This window comes from Pan paniscus, chromosome 15 (assembly GCF_029289425.2).
Source record: "Pan paniscus chromosome 15, NHGRI_mPanPan1-v2.0_pri, whole genome shotgun sequence".
NCBI classification, from domain to species: domain Eukaryota; kingdom Metazoa; phylum Chordata; class Mammalia; order Primates; family Hominidae; genus Pan; species Pan paniscus.
Genome location: NC_073264.2, coordinates 108159747 through 108181780, shown reverse-complemented (window position 1 = coordinate 108181780; position 22034 = coordinate 108159747). Strand labels below are relative to the sequence as shown.

General features: G+C 35.7%; 2 protein-coding genes across 2 annotated transcripts in view; both read right to left on the bottom strand.

Moving 5' to 3' along the window:
* LOC129393798 (olfactory receptor 4F3/4F16/4F29) overlaps positions 1-7756 on the bottom strand; it is a 28514-nt gene extending 20758 nt beyond the window's left edge. Inside the window, exon 1 of the mRNA XM_057299814.1 lies at positions 7681-7756. The gene's annotated coding sequence lies outside the window, so the exon portion shown is untranslated. The remainder of the gene's footprint in view (positions 1-7680) is intronic.
* Positions 7314-22034, bottom strand: LOC129393896 (putative RNA-binding regulatory peptide). The gene is made up of 2 exons (XM_057299815.1): positions 21685-22034; positions 7314-7892 (listed from the first exon to the last, which is right to left on the bottom strand). The coding sequence occupies exons 1-2, from the start codon at positions 21959-21961 to the stop codon at positions 7777-7779; spliced, it is 393 nt and encodes a 130-aa protein (XP_057155798.1). The 5' UTR covers positions 21962-22034; the 3' UTR covers positions 7314-7776.

The window sequence follows — 22034 nt, the reverse complement described above, 5'->3', positions numbered from 1 at the left end:
AGTGGGCCTCATAACCCACCTAGCCCTGTGATTTTTCAGGTTCACTTTTCTAAACTTGTGAATTAAATATTTATTTTCTTAGTTCAGAAGAGGAAAAAAACTCTTGTAATTGTTGCCCATTTCAGGAGAAATCTTGCATATGAAAACAAGAGATAAATATACACAACTGAGGGCTGTGGTTTAAACAAAATCTTGAGAATGTTTTTTGACCTTATACATTTGTGCTTTAGTATAACAAAATGATATAGACAAAGGTAGCTTTTAATAGAACCAGTCACTAAATTTAAAAAATGACAAATTCTTCTGCTTAGCTAAGCAACAGAGAAGGTAAAATACTAATTCAATTCATCAATTTAAGCAATACTCATTAAGAGCCAAGTATGTGCTTACTGAATAAGCTGCTAAGGTTTGGTGGTTACAGAGTGTGCGGTGAAATGATGTCTACATCACAGTCCAACATTCACAGAGTTTAAAAGCCTACCAAGAATCAAGACAGACACAAATACCTAACATAGACGTTTGTATGTGATAAGAGAGCCAGAGTACAATTTAGGAGAAGAAATTGTATGGAAGGAAGGTTCATTTCCATTAGACCAGAAAAGACAGCACATTTGAAGGCCTGAATAAGAAATATTCTGGATAAGATATTGTGGCTGCTACCAGAATGGCTCTTGATGATCTCTACCTCTTGGTATTTATACCCTTATATAATCTCTTTCCTATAGTATAAGCTGGTCCCAGGTACTTGTTTCTATTGAATAGAATAGAACAAAAGAAATGAGATGCCACTTCTGAGATTAGATTATAAGATACTGTGAATTTCATCTTGTGCCCTCTCCCTCTCTCTCTTTCTCTTGCCCTCTCATTTGAATGAAGCCAACTGGCATGCTGTCAGTGGCCCAGTGTAAGTCCTGTTACAAGAAATTGATGATTACCTGTAGCCAACCCTAAGTGAAGAACTGAGGTCCTCAGTCCTACAAATGGAGAGAAATTGAATCTAGCTAAGAACCATGTGAGTGAGCTGGGAAGAAGATCCACCCTCAGTTGAAATTTAAGATGACATATTGAGCAGACATACTGAGACACACTGAAAGTAAGAGAGCAGGAGGAAACAAAACCAGGGTCATACAAAGAACACAACTGATTTTGAGATTCTCACATAAGTATTACACCTTCAGTGAGCACGTGTACTAGAAATTAAAAAAATAAATAAAATAAACCTTCAAAGAGAGCTAGCAAATAAATTTCCCTATGTTTTCAGCTCTGAGTGGAGAGAGAAAATGTTCCCTGTAGAGTTTATAGCCAGAATCCAGCTCTCAAACAGGTTTCAGCCTGAACTCACACAATCTGTGTGGCTTCCAAATTTGCAAGCTGAGAATTTAATTCAAAGTGGTCTCAGGTTGATAGCAGTCCAAAATGCCAGGTGGGAAAAAAATTCTCTCTGGACAAATAAATCATCAAAGCAAGCTCATAAGAGCAGGTTTCAAAGGTCATGAGCTTCTAACACACACACACACAAAAATCACACACACAAAATGGGGGTAGCAGCAACATGGGTAGCGTATTCAAACTTGAAAAGACTTTAAATATTTGTATTATTAGATGTAGATTATGAAACATATTTTAATGTGGTTAATTTTTTTAAGGAATCAAAACTATGAGTAAAGACCAAGAAAATTGTGCTGGATGGCCACTTCCACCATGGCTCCCCTCCTATTTAAGTCTGGGTACTGTGTCACCCGAAGTCTTCAGGCACATTGTTCCAGGTTTGGGTTTGCCTATGAAAGAAACTCATGAGAGCTGGAAGTGAGGAGTGAAGGAGGTCTTCACATAAAGCAGGCTTAAGGATTAGACACAGCAGGTTTGACAGATGTGATGGCTTGCAGAATTCTTTATGAGCTCCCACTGTCCATCTGGATAAGATTTACAGACCTTTCAGAAATTCCTATAAGCTTGGATTCTGTGCCCACACTCTAGACTGTCAGGCTAAGATCTCTGATATAAAACAGACCTCTTCTGATTTTGTCTAGCTGCTTTTCTAATATCTATTCACCAAGCTCTTCCAATAATAGCATAAGGCCCTAATTAATATTAAACTTTTATCATTATAATACATAGGATGTCTTCTGTTTTCCTGATCAAATTCTGACTACTATTAAAATATAAAGAATTGTCCAGAAATATATAAAAAAAGAATCACACATTGATCTTCTTTAAATGAAAATATAACAATTGTATGGACTAGGATGATTACAGTTGTTCACTTCTGACTGTTATTTGAAGAAAAAAGCAATAAGAAGCCTCAGCAACTTAACAGAAGGAGCTGCCATTTACTAGGAGAAAAGATTGTGGATGAGAGTGTAGCAAAGGTCAGAATTCTGTGAAGCTTGAGATGTCTATTATAATGAATTATCTTTTATACTCACTACAATTTCCTAACAATTTTGGGGTTTATATTTTTGAAAGAGATATACCTTTAATTTTCTTTCTTTGTACTATTGTTAGGTAACTTTAATGTGCAGATTATACTACAGTGAAAGTTGTCAATGACAAGGCAAAGTCACTTACATCAGACCCAAAGCAAAGTGGAGCCGGGTCATGAAAAAGGGGATCTTGTGTGTGTGTCCATGATAAGCACTATCACAAGGACTTTCTATAAACTCACAAGAAATTTCTGCCCACCCAGCACACTCTGTTTGTCCAGCTCATCCTGTAAGTGTCTCTATAATAGGACCTATCATAAAAAATTCCTCAAGACTGCAGCATTTCAGATAAGCCACCCTCACAAGAACACTTACCTAGCAATGGCTGTTTCTGCCAGTAAGTTAACACCAGCTCCTGCATCAGGCCCTGTGACCAATGATGTTTGTTTCAAAACAGCTTGCATAGACTTCTTTTTGTCTTTACATATTTTCCTTACCTCAACCTCTTGGGATGCACCTATGATTGATCATAGCACAAATATCTCAGATTATAATCCTTGTTTATTTCCAAATAAATTTATTTCTTCAGAGATCCACTTTTTCTGTTATTATACATTGACATTGTTATCATGAAATTGGTTGGGTGATGTGTCTTATTTTCTTGTCTCCAGAAGAATTTCTGTAACAGTGCAATTAAACGTTCTTTGCATGTTTGCTAGAACTCATCTGTAAAATTGTCGGAGCAACCAAAGCCTGGTTTTTGTGTTTAGTTTTTCTTTTGTGATTGGGGAGGGGGGTTTGTCATACTGATTCAAGGTGTGAAGGTAACATCATTTTGATTTTATACATCTTCTTCAGTCCATTTAAGCATGTTACATAGCGGTGTTTGTTCTTTTCATGATATTCTTTACAGTAGTCTCCTAAATGTTCCCTCTGCTTCTCCCATGAGCCCCTACAATCTATTTCAACTCAGAAGCTATAGAGTTTGTTTAAAACATGTAACATATTATGCCACCTTTCTTACTGTAAAACATCCCATGGCTTCTCATAGTACTTATAGTAAAAGTGAAATTTTTATGATGGCTTGAGAAACTTTTCTCATTAGATGCCCAAGTGCTGGTCTGGTCTGATCTTCTCATCTTCCCTTGGGTGATTCTGTGGCAGTCACACTAGCCTCCTTGCTGCTCCACAAAAACTCCTGCATGATCCTACTTCAGGATATTTGCCATTGTTACTGCATCTGCCTGGAACCTTTTCTCCCATATAAACATAGAGATTGCTCTTGCCTGTCCTTCAAGTCTATTCTTAAATGTCCCATTCTCTGTGAAGCTTTCCTGCCCACCCTATTTAAATTACAGACTTCACTCCCAATTCCCCATCTACTTTAAGAGTCTTCATTTATCATTCCTTGACAAACTGTAAATATACATGTTCACTTTTTTATCGTCTGTCTCCAAATACTGGAATGTTAAGTTCTGTAATGTCAGATATTTCTGTTTGGTTCACTGGTGTATTCTTAAAGCATGTTACATACTAGGTATACTCAATGAATATTTGTTGAATAAATATCACATTGGGCTTATTCCAGAAATTCAAGCTTGTTTCAATAGTTAGAGCAATCTACAAATGTAATTCATTACATTAAATAATTAAAGGAGCTAAATCACATCACCACCACAATAATGCAGAAAAACACATTTGACACAACTCAATATTCATGTCTGCCTAACAAACATCTCATGATACTAGGAAAAGAGGAAGGGATATATTATTTTCATGTATAAAACACTAACCATTGTAGCATGCCAATATACTCAAAATTCAATGAAATTCCTATCAAAATCTTAGCATTCCTCTTAGTCCTCAACAAAGCATTTCTAAAATGTGTATAGAAGACCAAAGGGCCAAAAGAGTCAACTTCTGAAGAAGTGGAAAAAGAAAGTTGAGGAAATCTTAAAACATGTTATTGAGCTTAAAGTTGCAAAAATAAACTCATGTACCATAATTCATGAGTAGAAAAATAGACTAGTGGAATAACATAAAAATAAAAACAATGCTTACATAAAATGTTGTAACTGATTTGGATGTCATTCGAAATCAGTAAGTAAATAGTTGGACAATGTAATGAAAGATGCTAGGCAAATAATGTGGTAGGGAGAATAATGGCCCTCAAAGATGCCCATGCCTAACCCTGGAACCAGTGAATATGTTACACTGAATGCAATAAAGGCTTATCAGATGTGATTAAGGATGCAAACCGAGATGGAGAGATCTTCCTGGGTTATCCAGATGGGCCCAGTCTAATCACATGAGTTCTTAAAAATGGAGAACCTTTCTTAGCTGAGTCCAGAGAGAGATGTGACAATGAAAGAATGGTCAGAGAAACGTGACATTGCCAGCTTTAAAAAGAGAGAGGAGAGGCAATGAGAAAAGGAATGCTGATGTTCTCTAGAAGATAGAAAAGGCCAGGATATGGATTCTACCCTAGCCACCATAAAGAAACATGCCTGTCGACAACTTGATTTTAGTTCACTAAAATTCATGCCTGATTTCTGACTTGTGTACACTGTAAGATGACAAGTTTGTGTTATTTTAGGTCACTTAGTTTGTAGAAATTTGTTACAGCAGTAATAGAACAAGTGGTTATCCATATGAGGCAAATTAGATTGGATACCTATCTCCAATAGAAATCAATTCAAGGTGAATTCCAGGAAAATACTTAAAACATTTAGATTAAAAATAAATGAGAATTTTTGTTACTTTTGGTAGGTCGTAGAACCAAAAAAAACAAACATTAAGGAGGAAAAATGAACATATGACTACATCAAAATATAAAGCTTCTCTATTTGGATGATATCATAAGGTGACAAATCATAAACTGTAATATTTGCAACATATATATGAGTGAATAAATATACATTTAGAATATATATGAACTCCCAAAAATCAACAGGAAAAATAAGACATAGAACAAGCAAAATGCATAAACAAAAGAAGGCAAAACAAAAATAATGACTCATAATTATATGAAAAGAAGCTCATCTTCATAGATGAGCAGATAAATGCAAATTAAAACCACCCTGAGATGCTTTTTACATCCATGAGCCTGATAAAAGTTAGAGTCTAAAAGTAATAATTAACAAAGATGGGAAGTAACAGAAAATCTTGTCCATTACTGGTTAAAGTATAAACTGATACAGCTACTTTATAGAATATTGCATTATAGAATAAAGTTGTGAGTATGTATATGCAGTGACTCAGCATCTTCATTCCTAGTATGTACTCAAGAGAAACTTACAGGAGTGGACTAGGAAGTAAATACAAAACGATTACAACATTGTTTGTTATATCAAAAAATAAAAAAGACACCCAATTTTCCAGCAAAAAAAATAAGTAAAAATAAATCCTGGTGTATTCTAACAATGGAATAATATATAGCCATTAAAATAAATCAACTATTACTGTACATATGAATGTAAGTATCAGCAAAACATATTGTTTAGTGAAAAAGTAAGAAGCTGAAGAAGAATATATGCAATATGGTTACATTTATATGAAGTCCAAAAACTTGCAAAATAAAGAAATGTATTTAGAAATAGATTCACATGTGAGAAAACTAGAAGAAAATTAATGAAAGGATAAAAGGGATAGCAGTAATTCTGAGTAGTTGAGGGGATTTCAATTGGAAAAAAATAGTATCATATTCTTTAAGTCAGGTAGTGGGTATTGGCATTTGTTTTACCATCGTTCTTTATTCTTATAGCTACACTATATATTTTCAATGAATTTAATGTATTTTTTGCATAATTAAATATTATGCAATAAAAATGAGAAAACAAAAAAGTAGAAAATGATAAATTACAATAAAGAAATGGAGAAAAAATTATAATCTCATTGTGTAATGGTATATTACATAGCTATTTTCTTAAGTAGATGTATGTACATGATGTATGCACGATTGTACATACATGTTCTTAATTATATATAAATATATGTACATATTTTTAATATAAAATACTAAACAAAGTACACCAAAATATTAGCTCCTATGTTAGTGAGATAATGTTTTGTTTTTTTGTATTTTAAGTTTTACATAGTAGGTGTATTTGTCTGTTTTCATACTGCTATAAAGAACTGCCCAAGACTGGGTAATTTATAAAGGAAAGAAGTTTAATTGGCTCACAGTTCAGCACAGCTTGGGAGGCCTCAGGAAATCTACAATCATGGCGGAAGACAAAGAGGAAGCCAGCCAGCTTCTTCGCAAGGCAGCATGAAGAAGTGCCGAGCAAAGGGGAAAGAATCCCTTATAAAACCATCAAATCTCGTGAGAACTCACTATCACAAGAACAGCACAGGGGAAACTGCCCCCATGATTCAATTGCCTCCACCTGGTCTCTCCCTTGACCTGTGGGGATTATGGGGGCTATGGGGATTACAATTCAAGATGAGATTCAGGTGGGGATACAAAGCCTAACCATATCAGTAGGCATGTGTTGAATTTTAAACTCAGAGAAAAATACTAGTGTTTTTATAGGATTCTTACTAAAGAAAAACCAGAAAGTAATAAACCATCTATGCTAAGACATAAAATTCAGTTGTTTAGTTACAAGATAGAATGTGGCCTTGTAAGAAAGCAAATTAACTTCTAACATACAAAGCCTTACAGAAGATTCAAGTGACTGACGGATCTTAAACAGAGCTATTATTACAACTCAAACTGCAGTAAAATATCCTCAGCAACATAGATGTGTGTGTTTCACTAGTCAGAGCAATACAAATTTAATGAAACTCCATTGGTGGTGTTTTTAATCAGACAATTTCTGAAGATGTCCTGGCTTATTCATAGATGCAAGCCAAATCTCTAGAAGACTACCATAATAAGAAAAAAAAGAATGCAGGCAATTGAGAGCTGTTCCAAAGTTTAGGGAGTTTTTGTAAGGAATTAATAAATAAAAATGTTCTTGAAAGAGAGAAATTAATATGCAGTTCATACTGCCAGAATTGCAGGCAATTTATCAAACTCCCCTAATCCTCCAAAATCGTTATTTTTTTTTGACACACACTTTACAGTACAGAAGAAAATGTCTCTGGCAATAAATCACAAGGTTAAAATTACCTAGTCTACAATTAACTAGACAGTGATGGTAAATCATTTTCTACCAAAAGAAAGAAATGTCTTGTCTATTCAGGTTCTGCTCTACTTAAAAGTTTTCCTTGTTGGCGAGCAAGTGGTTAGAAAATCATATTTTATACGTACATTCAGCTTAACTATCATTCAGCTCAGGAAGATGACTCAGGGCCTTATCCATACCTTCAAGTTTGCTCTTAGCAAGTAATTGTTTCAGTATCTATATCAAAAATGGCTTAAGTCTGCAACATGTTTCTGAATGATTAACAAGGTGATAGTCAGTTCTTCATTGAATCCTGGATGCTTTATTTTTCTTAATAAGAGGAATTCATATGGATCAGCTAGAAAAAAATTAAGAGGAAAATCACATGGAAAGTTATATAGATCTATAATATTATATATCTATTATATATAATAGATATCTATAATATTATATATCTATTATATATATAATATTATATATCTATTATACATAATATTATATATCTATTATATGTAATATTATATATTGTATATCTATTACATATATTATATAATATATCTATTATATATATATATTATATATTATATATCATTTTCAAATTCCCCAGCGTTCATATTTGTCAGTGCAAGTAAAGAGCCTTAGTGCTGATGAGGTTTGAGGTATGACCATTTGGCCAGAATTTATGAACTCTACATGTCGCTTGATGTGTGCTTCAGGGTACACTTTTTTTTTTTGAGACGGAGTCTTGCTCTGTCACTCAGGCTGGAGTGCAGCGGTGCGATCTCAGCTCACCGCAAGCTCTGTCTGCCGGGTTCACGCCATTCTCCTGCCTCAGCCTCCTGAGTAGCTGGGACTACAGGCGCCCGCCACTATGCCCTGCTAATTTTTTGTATTTTTAGTACAGATGCGGTTTCACCGTGTTAGCCAGGATGGTCTCGATCTCCTGACCTCGTGATCCACCCGCCTCGGCCTCCCAAAGTGCTGGAATTACAGGTGTGAGCCACCACGCCCGGCCAGGGTACACTTTTAAGCAGAGACACTACTTTGAAGGTCATAAAAAATATAATAAGAGATAAGGCTAATTTCCTTTAATAATAATAAAATCCTTTAATAAAAATATAAAGGAATAATATAATAATTTTCTTTAATAAAATATAATAAGAGATAAGGCTAATTTCCTTTAATAAAATATAGTAACTACATACCAACAGAATTCCAAAAAAAGAAATGGAGAGGAAGGGAGCATGGGTCATTAATCTTGTCAAAAATATAAAATTATATATGAGGAATTCCTAGAAACTGTTTTCCTTGTCTGCGGCCATTGTGCTGCTGCTACACAACTACCGCAAGCAGCCCTTCACGCCCTCCTCCCAGTACAAAGCTAATTGACTTGTGAGAAATGTTAAGCTTGGAAGAGTCAACATCGCTGCACTTATTTTTTATTCTACTCTGACATTAGAATAATCCTTGAGTGGGGGAAAGGTCAAAAACCCCCCTGGATAAGTGTTACTAATTAATGATGATTGTTTTAAACAATGTTTGGATAATTTTTCCTTGTCCCTTGACATAAACTTGATAAATAACTGAGAAGTGAGAAGGAGATTAGTGGGTTGATTAAATTCCATTCAGGTACTTAAAGTTAGCTCCAAAAATTTAGCTATTTATAAATTGTCATGCATTGTTAATGTATAAGAGATGTAGATTTCATTTATCTTTGGTGGAGCGAGATGAATCAGTGAATCATTGAAGACTGAAAGAAAGAAAAAGGTCTTTTCTCTTTTCTTTAAGAAGCATCATTAGTTAAAAACATGTTAGTTGATACCAGAGAACTATATTTAAAGGGACAGCAATAAGCAAATTGATTACTCTGGTGATTATTGGAGCGACATTGCCTTTTAGTTGTACTTTCACAAAAATTCACAATATTTGCCAAAGTCAAGTTATCCATTACACTATTAATTTGTCATTCTTTTGTTTATGTAGTCAATATCTCTATCTCAATTAGATCTATCTCAACTGCTTCTAAACAAGCCACCATAGTCTCTCCCATTTCAACAATCTCTTCCAAGTACCATTTCATTTCTTCTTTTCATATTTTTGAAAACTTTTGAAAAACTACCTATTTTCCTACTCCATTTCTTGTTCATTCCGTTCTAGTGGACATGGAATCTGTTCCTCCTCCAAAATGGAATTTGGTAACCCTTAAATTACCAAACCCAAAACAATATGTTGCTTTTATCTTTACCTCTCTGTGGCATTTAATGATAAGACCACTACTTTCTTCTCTTTTACCCTTCTTTCTTGAATTCAGTCAAACAACATACTTACATTTTTCGTCTTATTCTCCATCTTAGAAACCACCTCAGCTTTCTCCATTCAGCCATAAAATTCTGCTTTTCCTCAAAGATTAATCTGCCTCTCCTCTCACTCTATACTATCTCTGTTAGCTAATTTTATTTGTGCACATTGCTTATACTGAGCATTACATACACATATGCATGTGTGTACATGTGCACACACACACTGTATGTGGACATGTATATATATATGTGTGTGTGTATATATATATATAGTATATATATAAATTACAATAACATAAAGGTGGCATTTTAAATTAGTGGAAATTACCCTGATTTGATCACTACACATTCTATACATGTAAAGAAATATCACTCTGTATCCCAAGAATATGTACAATTATGGTTTGCCAAATGAAAAAGTTCATACTTTGAAAAATTTTAGATAAATATCAAACTTTCTCTGAAACTGTAACTGTAAAATGTAAAAAACAGTAATTGCTATATTGCTTATTTCTGAGTAGAAGAATATGAGACATTTCCCTATTCATTATGTGTAATTACAATTACATATATATATGTTTATATATTACATACATATATATGTAATTGTAATTACACATAATGATTAGGGAAATGTCTCATATTCTATATATATAGACAGAAAGAGAGAAAATATATGAGGGAGAGAAAGAATCTTTCCATCTCCTTTGAGTTCCACGGTGCTGAGAGTCAGGACAACTACAATTGCTTCATCATGCCTGCTTGCAATTATAGGGCTTTTGAACCATTTGTTCCCTCCTTAGATATCCTCATTTTTTTCAGATTCTTGCTTAGAAGTCACTCCTCCGTGGACCTCCTCTGACATATTAAACATTGCAGTCCATTATAAGCTGCAAGAGGACAGGGACTTTTGCCTGTTTTATTCCCTACTGTATCACCAGGGGCTACAGCAATATCTGACAAACAGTGGGCATGTAATGAATATGTGTTAAGTGAAGTAATAAATTCAATCAAATCACATCACCTGTTTAAAGCACTTCATTGGCTTCACATTGCACTTAGAATAAAGAGAAATTCTTTTTATACGATATAAGTTCCTGCAGAATGCAGACACTTTCTACTTCTCCAGCCTCTTTTCAACTCCTCTCCTACTAGCTTCTGTATTTAAGCCACATTAGACCTTTCTTCAGTTTTTTATATAGACTTTGTTGCATCACACCTCAGAGATTCTGTACATGTTCTTCCTCCTGCCTAGAAAGGATCGTCCCTCCACTTTCGCCAACTAATCCCTGTTCAACTTTTCATCTCAGCAGGAGGCCCATTCTCTTTGGCAATCCTCTGGCCTCCAGCCCATTTATTATATACTCACACGTCAACATGTACTTCGTACAGCATGTAACACAATTGCACTTTTATATTTTTACAAATTATATTTCCCATATTGAACTGTAAGTCTCCTGAAAGGAGGAATTTTGTTCTTGCTCATCATCAACTTTTTCAACATCCAGTGCACCATTTAGAACTTAGATGTAGTCAATACAGGTTTGTGGAATGAAAGAGGAAAAGAAAGAATTAATATTCCTTTAAATTAGGATGGCAAAGATCGTATATAGAAAATTGGCTAAGTTGTGGTCCATTCATATTTGCTCCCAATTAAGGAGCACAGCTATGAAAAGGAAGGCTTCAAATTCATAACCAATAGATTTTTTTAAAAAGAAAACTGGCCAGGTACTCTGGCTTATGTCTGTAATATCAGCATGTTGGGAGGCCAAGGCAGGATTACTTGAGCCCAGAAATTCCAGACCAGCCTGAGAATTTGGCAAAACTCTGTCTCTACAAAAAATACAAAAATTAGCCAAGTTTGGTGGCATGTGCCTGTAGTACCAGCTACTTGGGAGGCTGAGGTGGAAGAATAGCTTGAGTCTGGGAGGTCAAGGCTGCAATGAGCTGTGATCGCTCCACTGCACTCAAGCCTGGGTGGTAGAGTAAGACCCTGTCTCAAAAAAAAAAAAAAAGAAAAATCACTAAGCAAAATAAGACATGTGAAGGATCATGTCAAAGGTAAGAAAAATTAGGGGAACATTAAAAGCTTTCTTCCCAAGCCACTAAATCAACTTGACTAACAAAATTACCACTTGATTTAGCATTAGAAAATTACATTACATATCAAACATAAACCCATTAATCAAATACTAAAGAAATTTCTGAGTTAAATGGTATAATGTTAGCTTATGCCAGAGCTGACCTTGAAAGATTGTTCAAATATGGCTCAGTATGATTGAAAGTTCTGTGTGAATATGTTTTTGGAAAGATCCAACAGCAACACCTTAGTGTATGTTTTTGAAATAAAATGTATCTGAGTAGCAGGAAAGTTATTCTCAAATTTCCATTTTATAGCTGGAGATGTTATACCGTGACATATATGATACGACCCAATATGGATTAATCCCTTTTAGAAGTCAATCAGGAAGAGGGGAGCAGTTAAAACAGTTGCTTGGTTTACAAACATTAGAACAATTTTCTTATTCACACCATCTGATTATTGTATTTTATTTTTTCCCCAACGTTTAGACTACACAATGAGTTAAGAATGATAAAAATAAGCTCACCAATATACTATGTACATATTTACCAAAATCTGTGCATGCTTATACATATAAACACAGCTGATAATTTATTAGTTAGGCTCATTTGTAATTTTTGTCACTATAGACTAGTTTTTTTATTTAAATTGAAGATTAGTATACATTTTAAATGATTAGTCAAAATAAAAAATCTAAAATGTGCTCTAAATACCTCTTAGGTCAGAAAAAAAAAGTCAAAAGCTAGAATATAGAGAAATTAAGAAATGCCCTAAATTTCTTTTTTTTTTTTTCTATAGAATACACAAATAGACTTTATTGGGATAGATTTCTGTGGTTGAATGTTTTTAATGCTATAAATATAGAAAAATATCTTATTTTTGAATCTTTTTCTTATCTTTTTTTTTCTTTTTTTTTTTTTAATTATACTTTAAGTTTTAGGGTACATGTGCACATTGTGCAGGTTAGTTACATATGTATACATGTGCCATGCTGGTGCGCTGCACCCACTAACTCATCATCTAGCATTAGGTATATCTCCCAATGCTATCCCTCCCCCCCCCCACCACAGTCCCCAGAGTGTGATATTCCCCTTCCTGTGTCCATGTGATCTCATTGTTCAATTCCCACCTATGAGTGAGAATATGCGGTGTTTGGTTTTTTTGTTCTTGCGATAGTTTACTGAGAATGATGGTTTCCAGTTTCATCCATGTCCCTACAAAGGACATGAACTCATCATTTTTTATGGCTGCATAGTATTCCATGGTGTATATGTGCCACATTTTCTTAATCCAGTCTATCATTGTTGGACATTTGGGTTGGTTCCAAGTCTTTGCTATTGTGAATAATGCCGCAATAAACATACGTGTGCACGTGTCTTTATAGCAGCATGATTTATAGTCATTTGGGTATATACCCATTAATGGGATGGCTGGGTCAAATGGTATTTCTAGTTCTAGATCCCTGAGGAATCGCCACACTGACTTCCACAATGGTTGAACTAGTTTACAGTCCCACCAACAGTGTAAAAGTGTTCCTATTTCTCCACATCCTCTCCAGCACCTGTTGTTTCCTGACTTTTTAATGATTGCCATTCTAACTGGTGTGAGATGATATCTCATAGTGGTTTTGATTTGCATTTCTCTGATGGCCAGTGATGATGAGCATTTTTTCATGTGTTTTTTGGCTGCATAAATGTCTTCTTTTGAGAAGTGTTTGTTCATGTCCTTTGCCCACTTTTTGATGGGGTTGTTTGTTTTTTTCTTGTAAATTTGTTTGAGTTCATTGTAGATTCTGGATATTAGCCCTTTGTCAGATGAGTAGGTTGCGAAAATTTTCTCCCATTTTGTAGGTTGCCTGTTCACTCTGATGGTAGTTTCTTTTGCTGTGCAGAAGCTCTTTAGTTTAATTAGATCCCATTTGTCAATTTTGGCTTTTGTTGCCATTGCTTTTGGTGTTTTGGACATGAAGTCCTTGCCCACGCCTATGTCCTGAATGGTAATGCCTAGGTTTTCTTCTAGGGTTTTTATGGTTTTAGGTCTAACATTTACATCTTTAATCCATCTTGCATTGATTTTTGTATAAGGTGTAAGGAAGGGATCCAGTTTCAGCTTTCTACATATGGCTAGCCAGTTTTCCCAGCACCATTTATTAAATAGGGAATCCTTTCCCCATTGCTTGTTTATCTCAGGTTTGTCAAAGATCAGATAGTTGTAGGTAAGTGGCGTTATTTCTGAGGGCTCTGTTCTGTTCCATTGATCTATATCTCTGTTTTGGTACCAGTACCATGCTGTTTTGGTTACTGTAGCCTTGTAGTATAGTTTGAAGTCAGGTAGTGTGATGCCTCCAGCTTTGTTCTTTTGGCTTAGGATTGACTTGGCGATGCGGGCTCTTTTTTGGTTCCATATGAACTTTAAAGTAGTTTTTTCCAATTCTGTGAAGAAAGTCATTGGTAGCTTGATGGGGATGGCATTGAATCTGTAAATTACCTTGGGCAGTATGGCCATTTTCACGATATTGATTCTTCCTACCCATGAGCATGGAATGTTCTTCCATTTGTTTGTATCCTCTTTTATTTCCTTGAGCAGTGGTTTGTAGTTCTCCTTGAAGAGGTCCTTCACATCCCTTGTAAGTTGGATTCCTAGGTATTTTATTCTCTTTGAAGCAATTGTGAATGGGAGTTCACTCATGATTTGGCTCTCTGTTTGTCTGTTGTTGGTGTATAGGAATGCTTGTGATTTTTGTACATTGATTTTGTATCCTGAGACTTTGCTGAAGTTGCTTATCAGCTTAAGGAGATTTTGGGTTGAGACGATGGGGTTTTCTAGATAAACAATCATGTCGTCTGCAAACAGGGACAATTTGACTTCCTCTTTTCCTAACTGAATACCCTTTATTTCCTTCTCCTGCCTGATTGCCCTGGCCAGAACTTCCAACACTATGTTGAATAGGAGTGGTGAGAGAGGGCATCCCTGTCTTGTGCCAATTTTCAAAGGGAATGCTTCCAGTTTTTGCCCATTCAGTATGATATTGGCTGTGGGTTTGTCATAGATAGCTCTTATTATTTTGAAATACATCCCATCAATACCTAATTTATTGAGAGTTTTTAGCATGAAGGGTTGTTGAATTTTGTCAAAGGCTTTTTCTGCATCTATTGAGATAATCATGTGGTTTTTGTCTTTGGCTCTGTTTATATGCTGGATTACATTTATTGATTTGTGTATATTGAACCAGCCTTGCATCCCAGGGATGAAGCCCACTTGATCATGGTGGATAAGCTTTTTGATGTGCTGCTGGATTCGGTTTGCCAGTATTTTATTGAGGATTTTTGCATCAATGTTCATCAAGGATATTGGTCTAAAATTCTCTTTTTTGGTTGTGTCTCTGCCCGGCTTTGGTATCAGAATGATGCTGGCCTCATAAAATGAGTTAGGGAGGATTCCCTCTTTTTCTATTGATTGGAATAGTTTCAGAAGGAATGGTACCAGTTCCTCCTTGTACCTCTGGTAGAATTCGGCTGTGAATCCATCTGGTCCTGGACTCTTTTTGGTTGGTAAACTATTGATTATTGCCACAATTTCAGCTCCTGTTATTGGTCTATTCAGAGATTCAACTTCTTCCTGGTTTAGTCTTGGGAGAGTGTATGTGTCGAGGAATTTATCCATTTCTTCTAGATTTTCTAGTTTATTTGCATAGAGGTGTTTGTATTATTCTCTGATGGTAGTTTGTATTTCTGTGGGATCGGTGGTGATATCCCCTTTATCATTTTTTATTGTGTCTATTTGATTCTTCTCTCTTTTTTTCTTTATTAGTCTTCCTAGCGGTCTATCAATTTTGTTGATCCTTTCAAAAAACCAGCTCCTGGATTCATTGATTTTTTGAAGGGTTTTTTGTGTCTCTATTTCCTTCAGTTCTGCTCTGATTTTAGTTATTTCTTGCCTTCTGCTAGCTTTTGAATGTGTTTGCTCTTGCTTTTCTAGTTCTTTTAATTGTGATGTTAGGGTGTCAATTTTGGATCTTTCCTGCTTTCTCTTGTGGGCATTTAGTGCTATAAATTTCCCTCTACACACTGCTTTGAATGCATCCCAGAGATTCTGGTATGTTGTGTCTTTGTTCTCATTGGTTTCAAAGAACATCTTTATTTCTGCCTTCATTTCGTTATGTACCCAGTAGTCATTCAGGAGCAGGTTGTTCAGTTTCCATGTAGTTGAGCGGCTTTGAGTGAGATTCTTAATCCTGAGTTCTAGTTTGATTGCACTGTGGTCTGACAGATAGTTTGTTATAATTTCTGTTCTTTTACATTTGCTGAGGAGAGCTTTACTTCCAAGTATGTGGTCAATTTTGGAATAGGTGTGGTGTGGTGCTGAAAAAAATGTATATTCTGTTGATTTGGGGTGGAGAGTTCTGTAGATGTCTATTAGGTCCGCTTGGTGCAGAGCTGAGTTCAATTCCTGGGTATCCTTGTTGACTTTCTGTCTCGTTGATCTGTCTAATGTTGACAGTGGTGTGTTAAAGTCTCCCATTATTAATGTGTGGGAGTCTAAGTCTCTTTGTAGGTCACTCAGGACTTGCTTTATGAATCTGGGTGCTCCTGTATTGGGTGCATATATATTTAGGATAGTTAGCTCTTCTTGTTGAATTGCTCCCTTTACCATTATGTAATGGCCTTCTTTGTCTCTTTTGATCTTTGTTGGTTTAAAGTCTGTTTTATCAGAGACTAGGATTGCAACCCCTGCCTTTTTTTGTTTTCCATTTGCTTGGTAGATCTTCGTCTATCCTTTTATTTTGAGCCTATGTGTGTCTCTGCACGTGAGATGGGTTTCCTGAATACAGCACACTGATGGGTCTTGACTCTTTATCCAACTTGCCAGTCTGTATCTTTTAATTGGAGAATTTAGTCCATTTACATTTAAAGTTAATATTGTTATGTGTGAATTTGATCGTGTCATTATGATGTTAGCTGGTGATTTTGCTCGTTAGTTGATGCAGTTTCTTCCTAGTCTCGATGGTCTTTACATTTTGGCATGATTTTGCAGCGGCTGGTACCGGTTGTTCCTTTCCATGTTTAGCGCTTCCTTCAGGAGCTCTTTTAGGGCAGGCCTGGTGATGACAAAATCGGTCAGCATTTGCTTGTCTGTAAAGTATTTTATTTCTCCTTCACTTATGAAGCTTAGTTTGGCTGGATATGAAATTCTGGGTTGAAAATTCTTTTCTTTAAGAATGTTGAATATTGGCCCCCACTCTCTTCTGGCTTGCAGGGTTTCTGCCGAGAGATCCGCTGTTAGTCTGATGGGCTTCCCTTTGAGGGTAACCTGACCTTTCTCTCTGGCTGCCCTTAACATTTTTTCCTTCATTTCAACTTTGTTGAATCTGACAATTATGTGTCTTGGAGTTGCTCTTCTCGAGGAGTATCTTTGTGGCGTTCTCTGTATTTCCTGAATCTGAACGTTGGCCTGCCTTGCTAGATTGGGGAAGTTCTCCTGGATAATATCCTGCAGAGTGTTTTCCAACTTGGTTCCATTCTCCGCATCACTTTCAGGTACACCAATCAGACGTAGATTTGGTCTTTTCACATAGTCCCATATTTCTTGGAGGCTTTGCTCATTTCTTTTTATTCTTTTTTCTCTAAACTTCCCTTCTCGCTTCATTTCATTCATTTCATCTTCCATTGCTGATACCCTTTCTTCCAGTTGATCGCATCGGCTCCTGAGGCTTCTGCATTCTTCACGTAGTTCTCGAGCCTTGGTTTTCAGCTCCATCAGCTCCTTTAAGCACTTCTCTGTATTGGTTATTCTAGTTATACATTCGTCTAGATTTTTTTCAAAGTTTTCAACTTCTTTGCCTTTGGTTTGAATATCCTCCCGTAGCTCAGAGTAATTTGATCGTCTGAAGCCTTCTGCTCTCAGCTCGTCAAAATCATTCTCCATCCAGCTTTGTTCCGTTGCTGGTGAGGAACTGCATTCCTTTGGAGGAGGAGAGGCGCTCTGCGTTTTAGAGTTTCCAGTTTTTCTGTTCTGTTTTTTCCCCATCTTTGTGGTTTTATCTACTTTTGGTCTTTGATGATGGTGATGTACAGATGGGTTTTCGGTGTGGATGTCCTTTCTGTTTGTTAGTTTTCCTTCTAACAGACAGGACCCTCAGCTGCAGGTCTGTTGGAATACCCTGCCGTGTGAGGTGTCAGTGTGCCCCTGCTGGGGGGTGCCTCCCAGTTAGGCTGCTCGGGTGTCAGGGGTCAGGGACCCACTTGAGGAGGCAGTCTGCCCATTCTCAGATCTCCAGCTGCGTGCTGGGAGAACCACTGCTCTCTTCAAAGCTCAGATGGAAATGCAGAAATCACCCGTCTTCTGGGTCGCTCACGCTGGGAGCTGTAGACCGGAGCTGTTCCTATTCGGCCATCTTGGCTCCTACCCCGAAATGCCCTAAATTTCTAATCTGACAAAAATTCATACGAGATTGAAATATTTTAATGGAAAATAGAACAGAACTAATCATTGAAGAAATTATAGAAAGGAAACAAAATAAACAGATTATATGGAGTATTTTTAGAAGATAAGTAAATAAATTAATATACTAGGAAAAAACAAGGGAAATATAATTGATAAATAAATACAGGTAAGAGTTCTTTTGAAATAATGATAAAATAGAAAATCTCTGTCAAAACTAAAAGGAAAGATGCATAAATATATAAATAAATGATAAAACGATGTTGCATACATATACGACTTTTTCAGAATCAAAAAATTTAAATTTCTGTAATAAAATTTAAATGTTTATAAATTTAAAAAACTAGAAGAAAGAATGTTGACCTTTCACAATACAAATAAATGACAAATATTTGAGGTGATGGATATGCTAATTATCCTTATTTGATCATTGGACATTGTATACATGTATCAAAATATCACTCTGTATCCCATGAATATGTACAATTATTTGTCTCAAAAACAAACAAACAAAAGATAATGGGAGAATGTTGAAAACTCAGAGAGAAGAGCAACTCTCACAGATAGGGATCCAGATAACATTAGCAGCTGATTTCTCAGCAGAAACCTTGAAGGCCAGTAGGCAGTGGATTATATATTTAAAATAATGAAGAAACCTGTCAATTGAGAAATCTATAGCTGGAAAACTTATCCTTCAAAAATGAGGGAGAAATTAAGAGATTTCCGGATTTTTTTTAAAAACTGAAAAAAAATCCATTTATCCCTGAATTTGCCATTCAAGAAGTGTTAAGTCCTTCAGGTTGAAATAAATGAACTCTAGGCAATAACTATATAAGTAAATAAGCAAGCTGTATGAATATACAAAGCTCTCTGGTAAAGGTAAATACATAAACAAACATAAAAACAGTCCTATTGTAATTTTGGTTTCTAACTCTGCTTTTTATTTTCTACATAATTAAAAAGGCAAATGCATAAAATGTAACCGTAAATCTGTTAGCTGGTATACAATGAATAAAGATATAATCTGTTACATCAATAACATAAAAAGAGTAGAGCTATATGTATAGCAGTAGAATTTTGGTATGTGATTGAACTTAAGTTGAAATAAATTCAAATTAAAATGTTATAACTCTAGGATGTTATATGTAATTCTCATAGTAACCAAAAAACGAAATATACATAGAATATAAACAAAAGGAAATGAGACTAGAAACAAAATGTGTCACTACAAAAAAATCAACTAAAGATAAAAAAGAAATAATTGAGAAAATGGCAAAAATCAGTAACTCTGACGTATTAAAACTTTCCATGCTACATAAATCTGAAAACTCTATTTCACATAAAACTGGAGCTGAAAGAGACAAATATTTACCTATAAAGTTAAAAGTTATATAGGGAACAAACACTAATTTTTTTTAGAAAAAATTATAAAAAGAGTAAAAATATGCCTTATACTACCCCAATTTCATGTTTTACAGCTCTGGGAAAATAGAAAATAAAATGTTCTGTTAGCATGAATCCCTCTGTGCCCCCAAAAAACCCTATGGATTGCATCATTATTACCTAAAAAGTCTATTGTCAAATGCAGCAGAGTGATATTTTTTACAAGGTAGATATTAATTTTAGATATGGAATAATATTGGTGATTTCAATTTTATAACACTGGGTTAAGATGAAAGAATGAGAAGATAAAGTTCCCTCAGCAATATAACTCACAAACATGTTCAGAAGCAGTAAGAAGTTACATTAATTATCTTTTGAAAGTCAATAATCTACATCTTTAATGTATGCATATAGCATAGCTAATGTACTATCGCTGGGTCCATTTATTCAATGAATAATTGCCGCTATGTGTCAGACATTTTTCTAGGCCTAGGAATGGATACATAAGTGAACAAAGCAAAGATTCTGGTTCTTGTAGAGTTTCCATTAAAAGACCATTTAGTAAAGCTTTTCTTCCCCCAAATTATAAAATCTGTAAGATGATTTAACAACATGTGTAAAAGTCATTGTGGGCCAGGCACGGTGGCTCATACCAGGTGTGGTGACTCATAGCACTCTGTCACCCAGGCTGGAGTGCAGTGGCACAATCTCTGCTCACTGCAACCTCTGCCTCCTGGGTACAAGCGATTCTCCTGCCTCAGCTTTCTGAGTAGCAAGGACTACAGGTGCACACCATCATGCCTGGCTAATTTTTGTACTATTAGTACAGATGGGGTTTCACCATGTTGGCCAGGCTGGTCTCGAACTCCTGACCTCAAATGATCCGTCTACCTCGGCCTCCCAAAGTGCTGGAATTACAGATGTGAGCCACAATGCCCGGCCTTATTTTCTACAACTTTGGTAACTTTAGCATATACCCCAAATCTGTAAGACATAATATTATAATTCAAATGCAACTCATGGCTTCTCATTGTACTCTTTCTCTAGCTTTTGAATTATTTATTCTAATACCAGTTTTAATTCTGACACAAAAGCATGGGAGTTCTAATCAAAATCCAACCTTTTATCATAAAAACTATGAAGAAATTATGAGTAGAACTTAAAAAGGAAAATAGGCCTATTAATTAGATTTGTCTTTGTAGCATTTAACTCTATAATAAATAACATAATATTTTATGCCTATGAGTACCCAACAAAGCCTCCAGCTTCTATTTAGATATAAAATGTAAAAGTCACTACTGGATACACAAGCAAGACTATGGTAAAGAAATTTCTCCACCTAACCAGCTTCTTTTACATGATGTTACATGTTTCTTTTGTTTTTTCATTTTGGCAAATATTGATTGTCATCTTCGTGTTTGTCTATGTCCTAAGTGCTGGGATACAGAATCTGAAAAGATGGACACAGGACCTGCCTTCAAGTTCACCCTTTTTTTTTTTGAGATGGAGTTTTGCTCTTGTTGCCCAGGCTGGAGTGTAATGGTGAGATCTCGGCTCACTGCAACCTCCACCTCCAGGGTTCAAGTGATTCTCCTGCCTCATCCTCCCAAGTAGCTGGGATTACAGGTCCCAGCCACCATGCCTAGCTAATTTTTGTATTTTTAGTAGAGATAGCGTTTCATCATGTTGGTCAGGCTGGTCTCGAACTCCTGACCTCAGGTAGTCGACCCACCTCGGCCTCCCACAGTGTTGAAATTACAGGCATGAGCCACCACGCCCTGCTAGGAGTTCACGCTTTAGTTGGGGAAAATATACAATAAGCAAGCCAATTTTTAAAAAGAGAACTGCAATTAGAGTTAAATGCTACAAAGACAATCTCACAGGAAGATGGGATGTAGAATGATAAGGCTCTCAGAATAGTAAGAGAAACTATTGCTTCTTACGATGTTTGTCTTTCTTTGTATCAGTGCTCAGCTGAGTCTGCAGTGCTTCAGAGGCAGCTTTCATTTTATAAAAATCTATGATTTCTCCTTCCAGTTGTTTTTTCTCTTCCTCGAGCTTCCTTATCTCCTCCTGTTGAATCATTTTAAGATGCTCAAATTTGTCCTGCAGCTGTGAAACCAATGTGCAGTTGTGACACCAAAGCAGTGTGGCTGAACACCCAAAAGAATATGCTTTTTTCTGATTATCAAACAAACCCAAATCATCACAGTAGAGCATGATCTTAATAACAATCTCAAAAACTCAGGAATAAACACTCAGATATGGAATTTTTCTTTTCTTTCTTTTTTCC

Bases quoted from the DNA above. Each gene is read 5' to 3' on its own strand.
- LOC129393896 (XM_057299815.1), bottom strand. From the start codon at position 21,961: ATGCTCTACTGTGATGATTTGGGTTTGTTTGATAATCAGAAAAAAGCA. The intron at 7,893-21,684 runs GTAAGAAGCAAT...ATTTTTTTCTAG, and splicing joins TACAAAGAAAGACAAACATC to CTGATCCATATGAATTCCTC.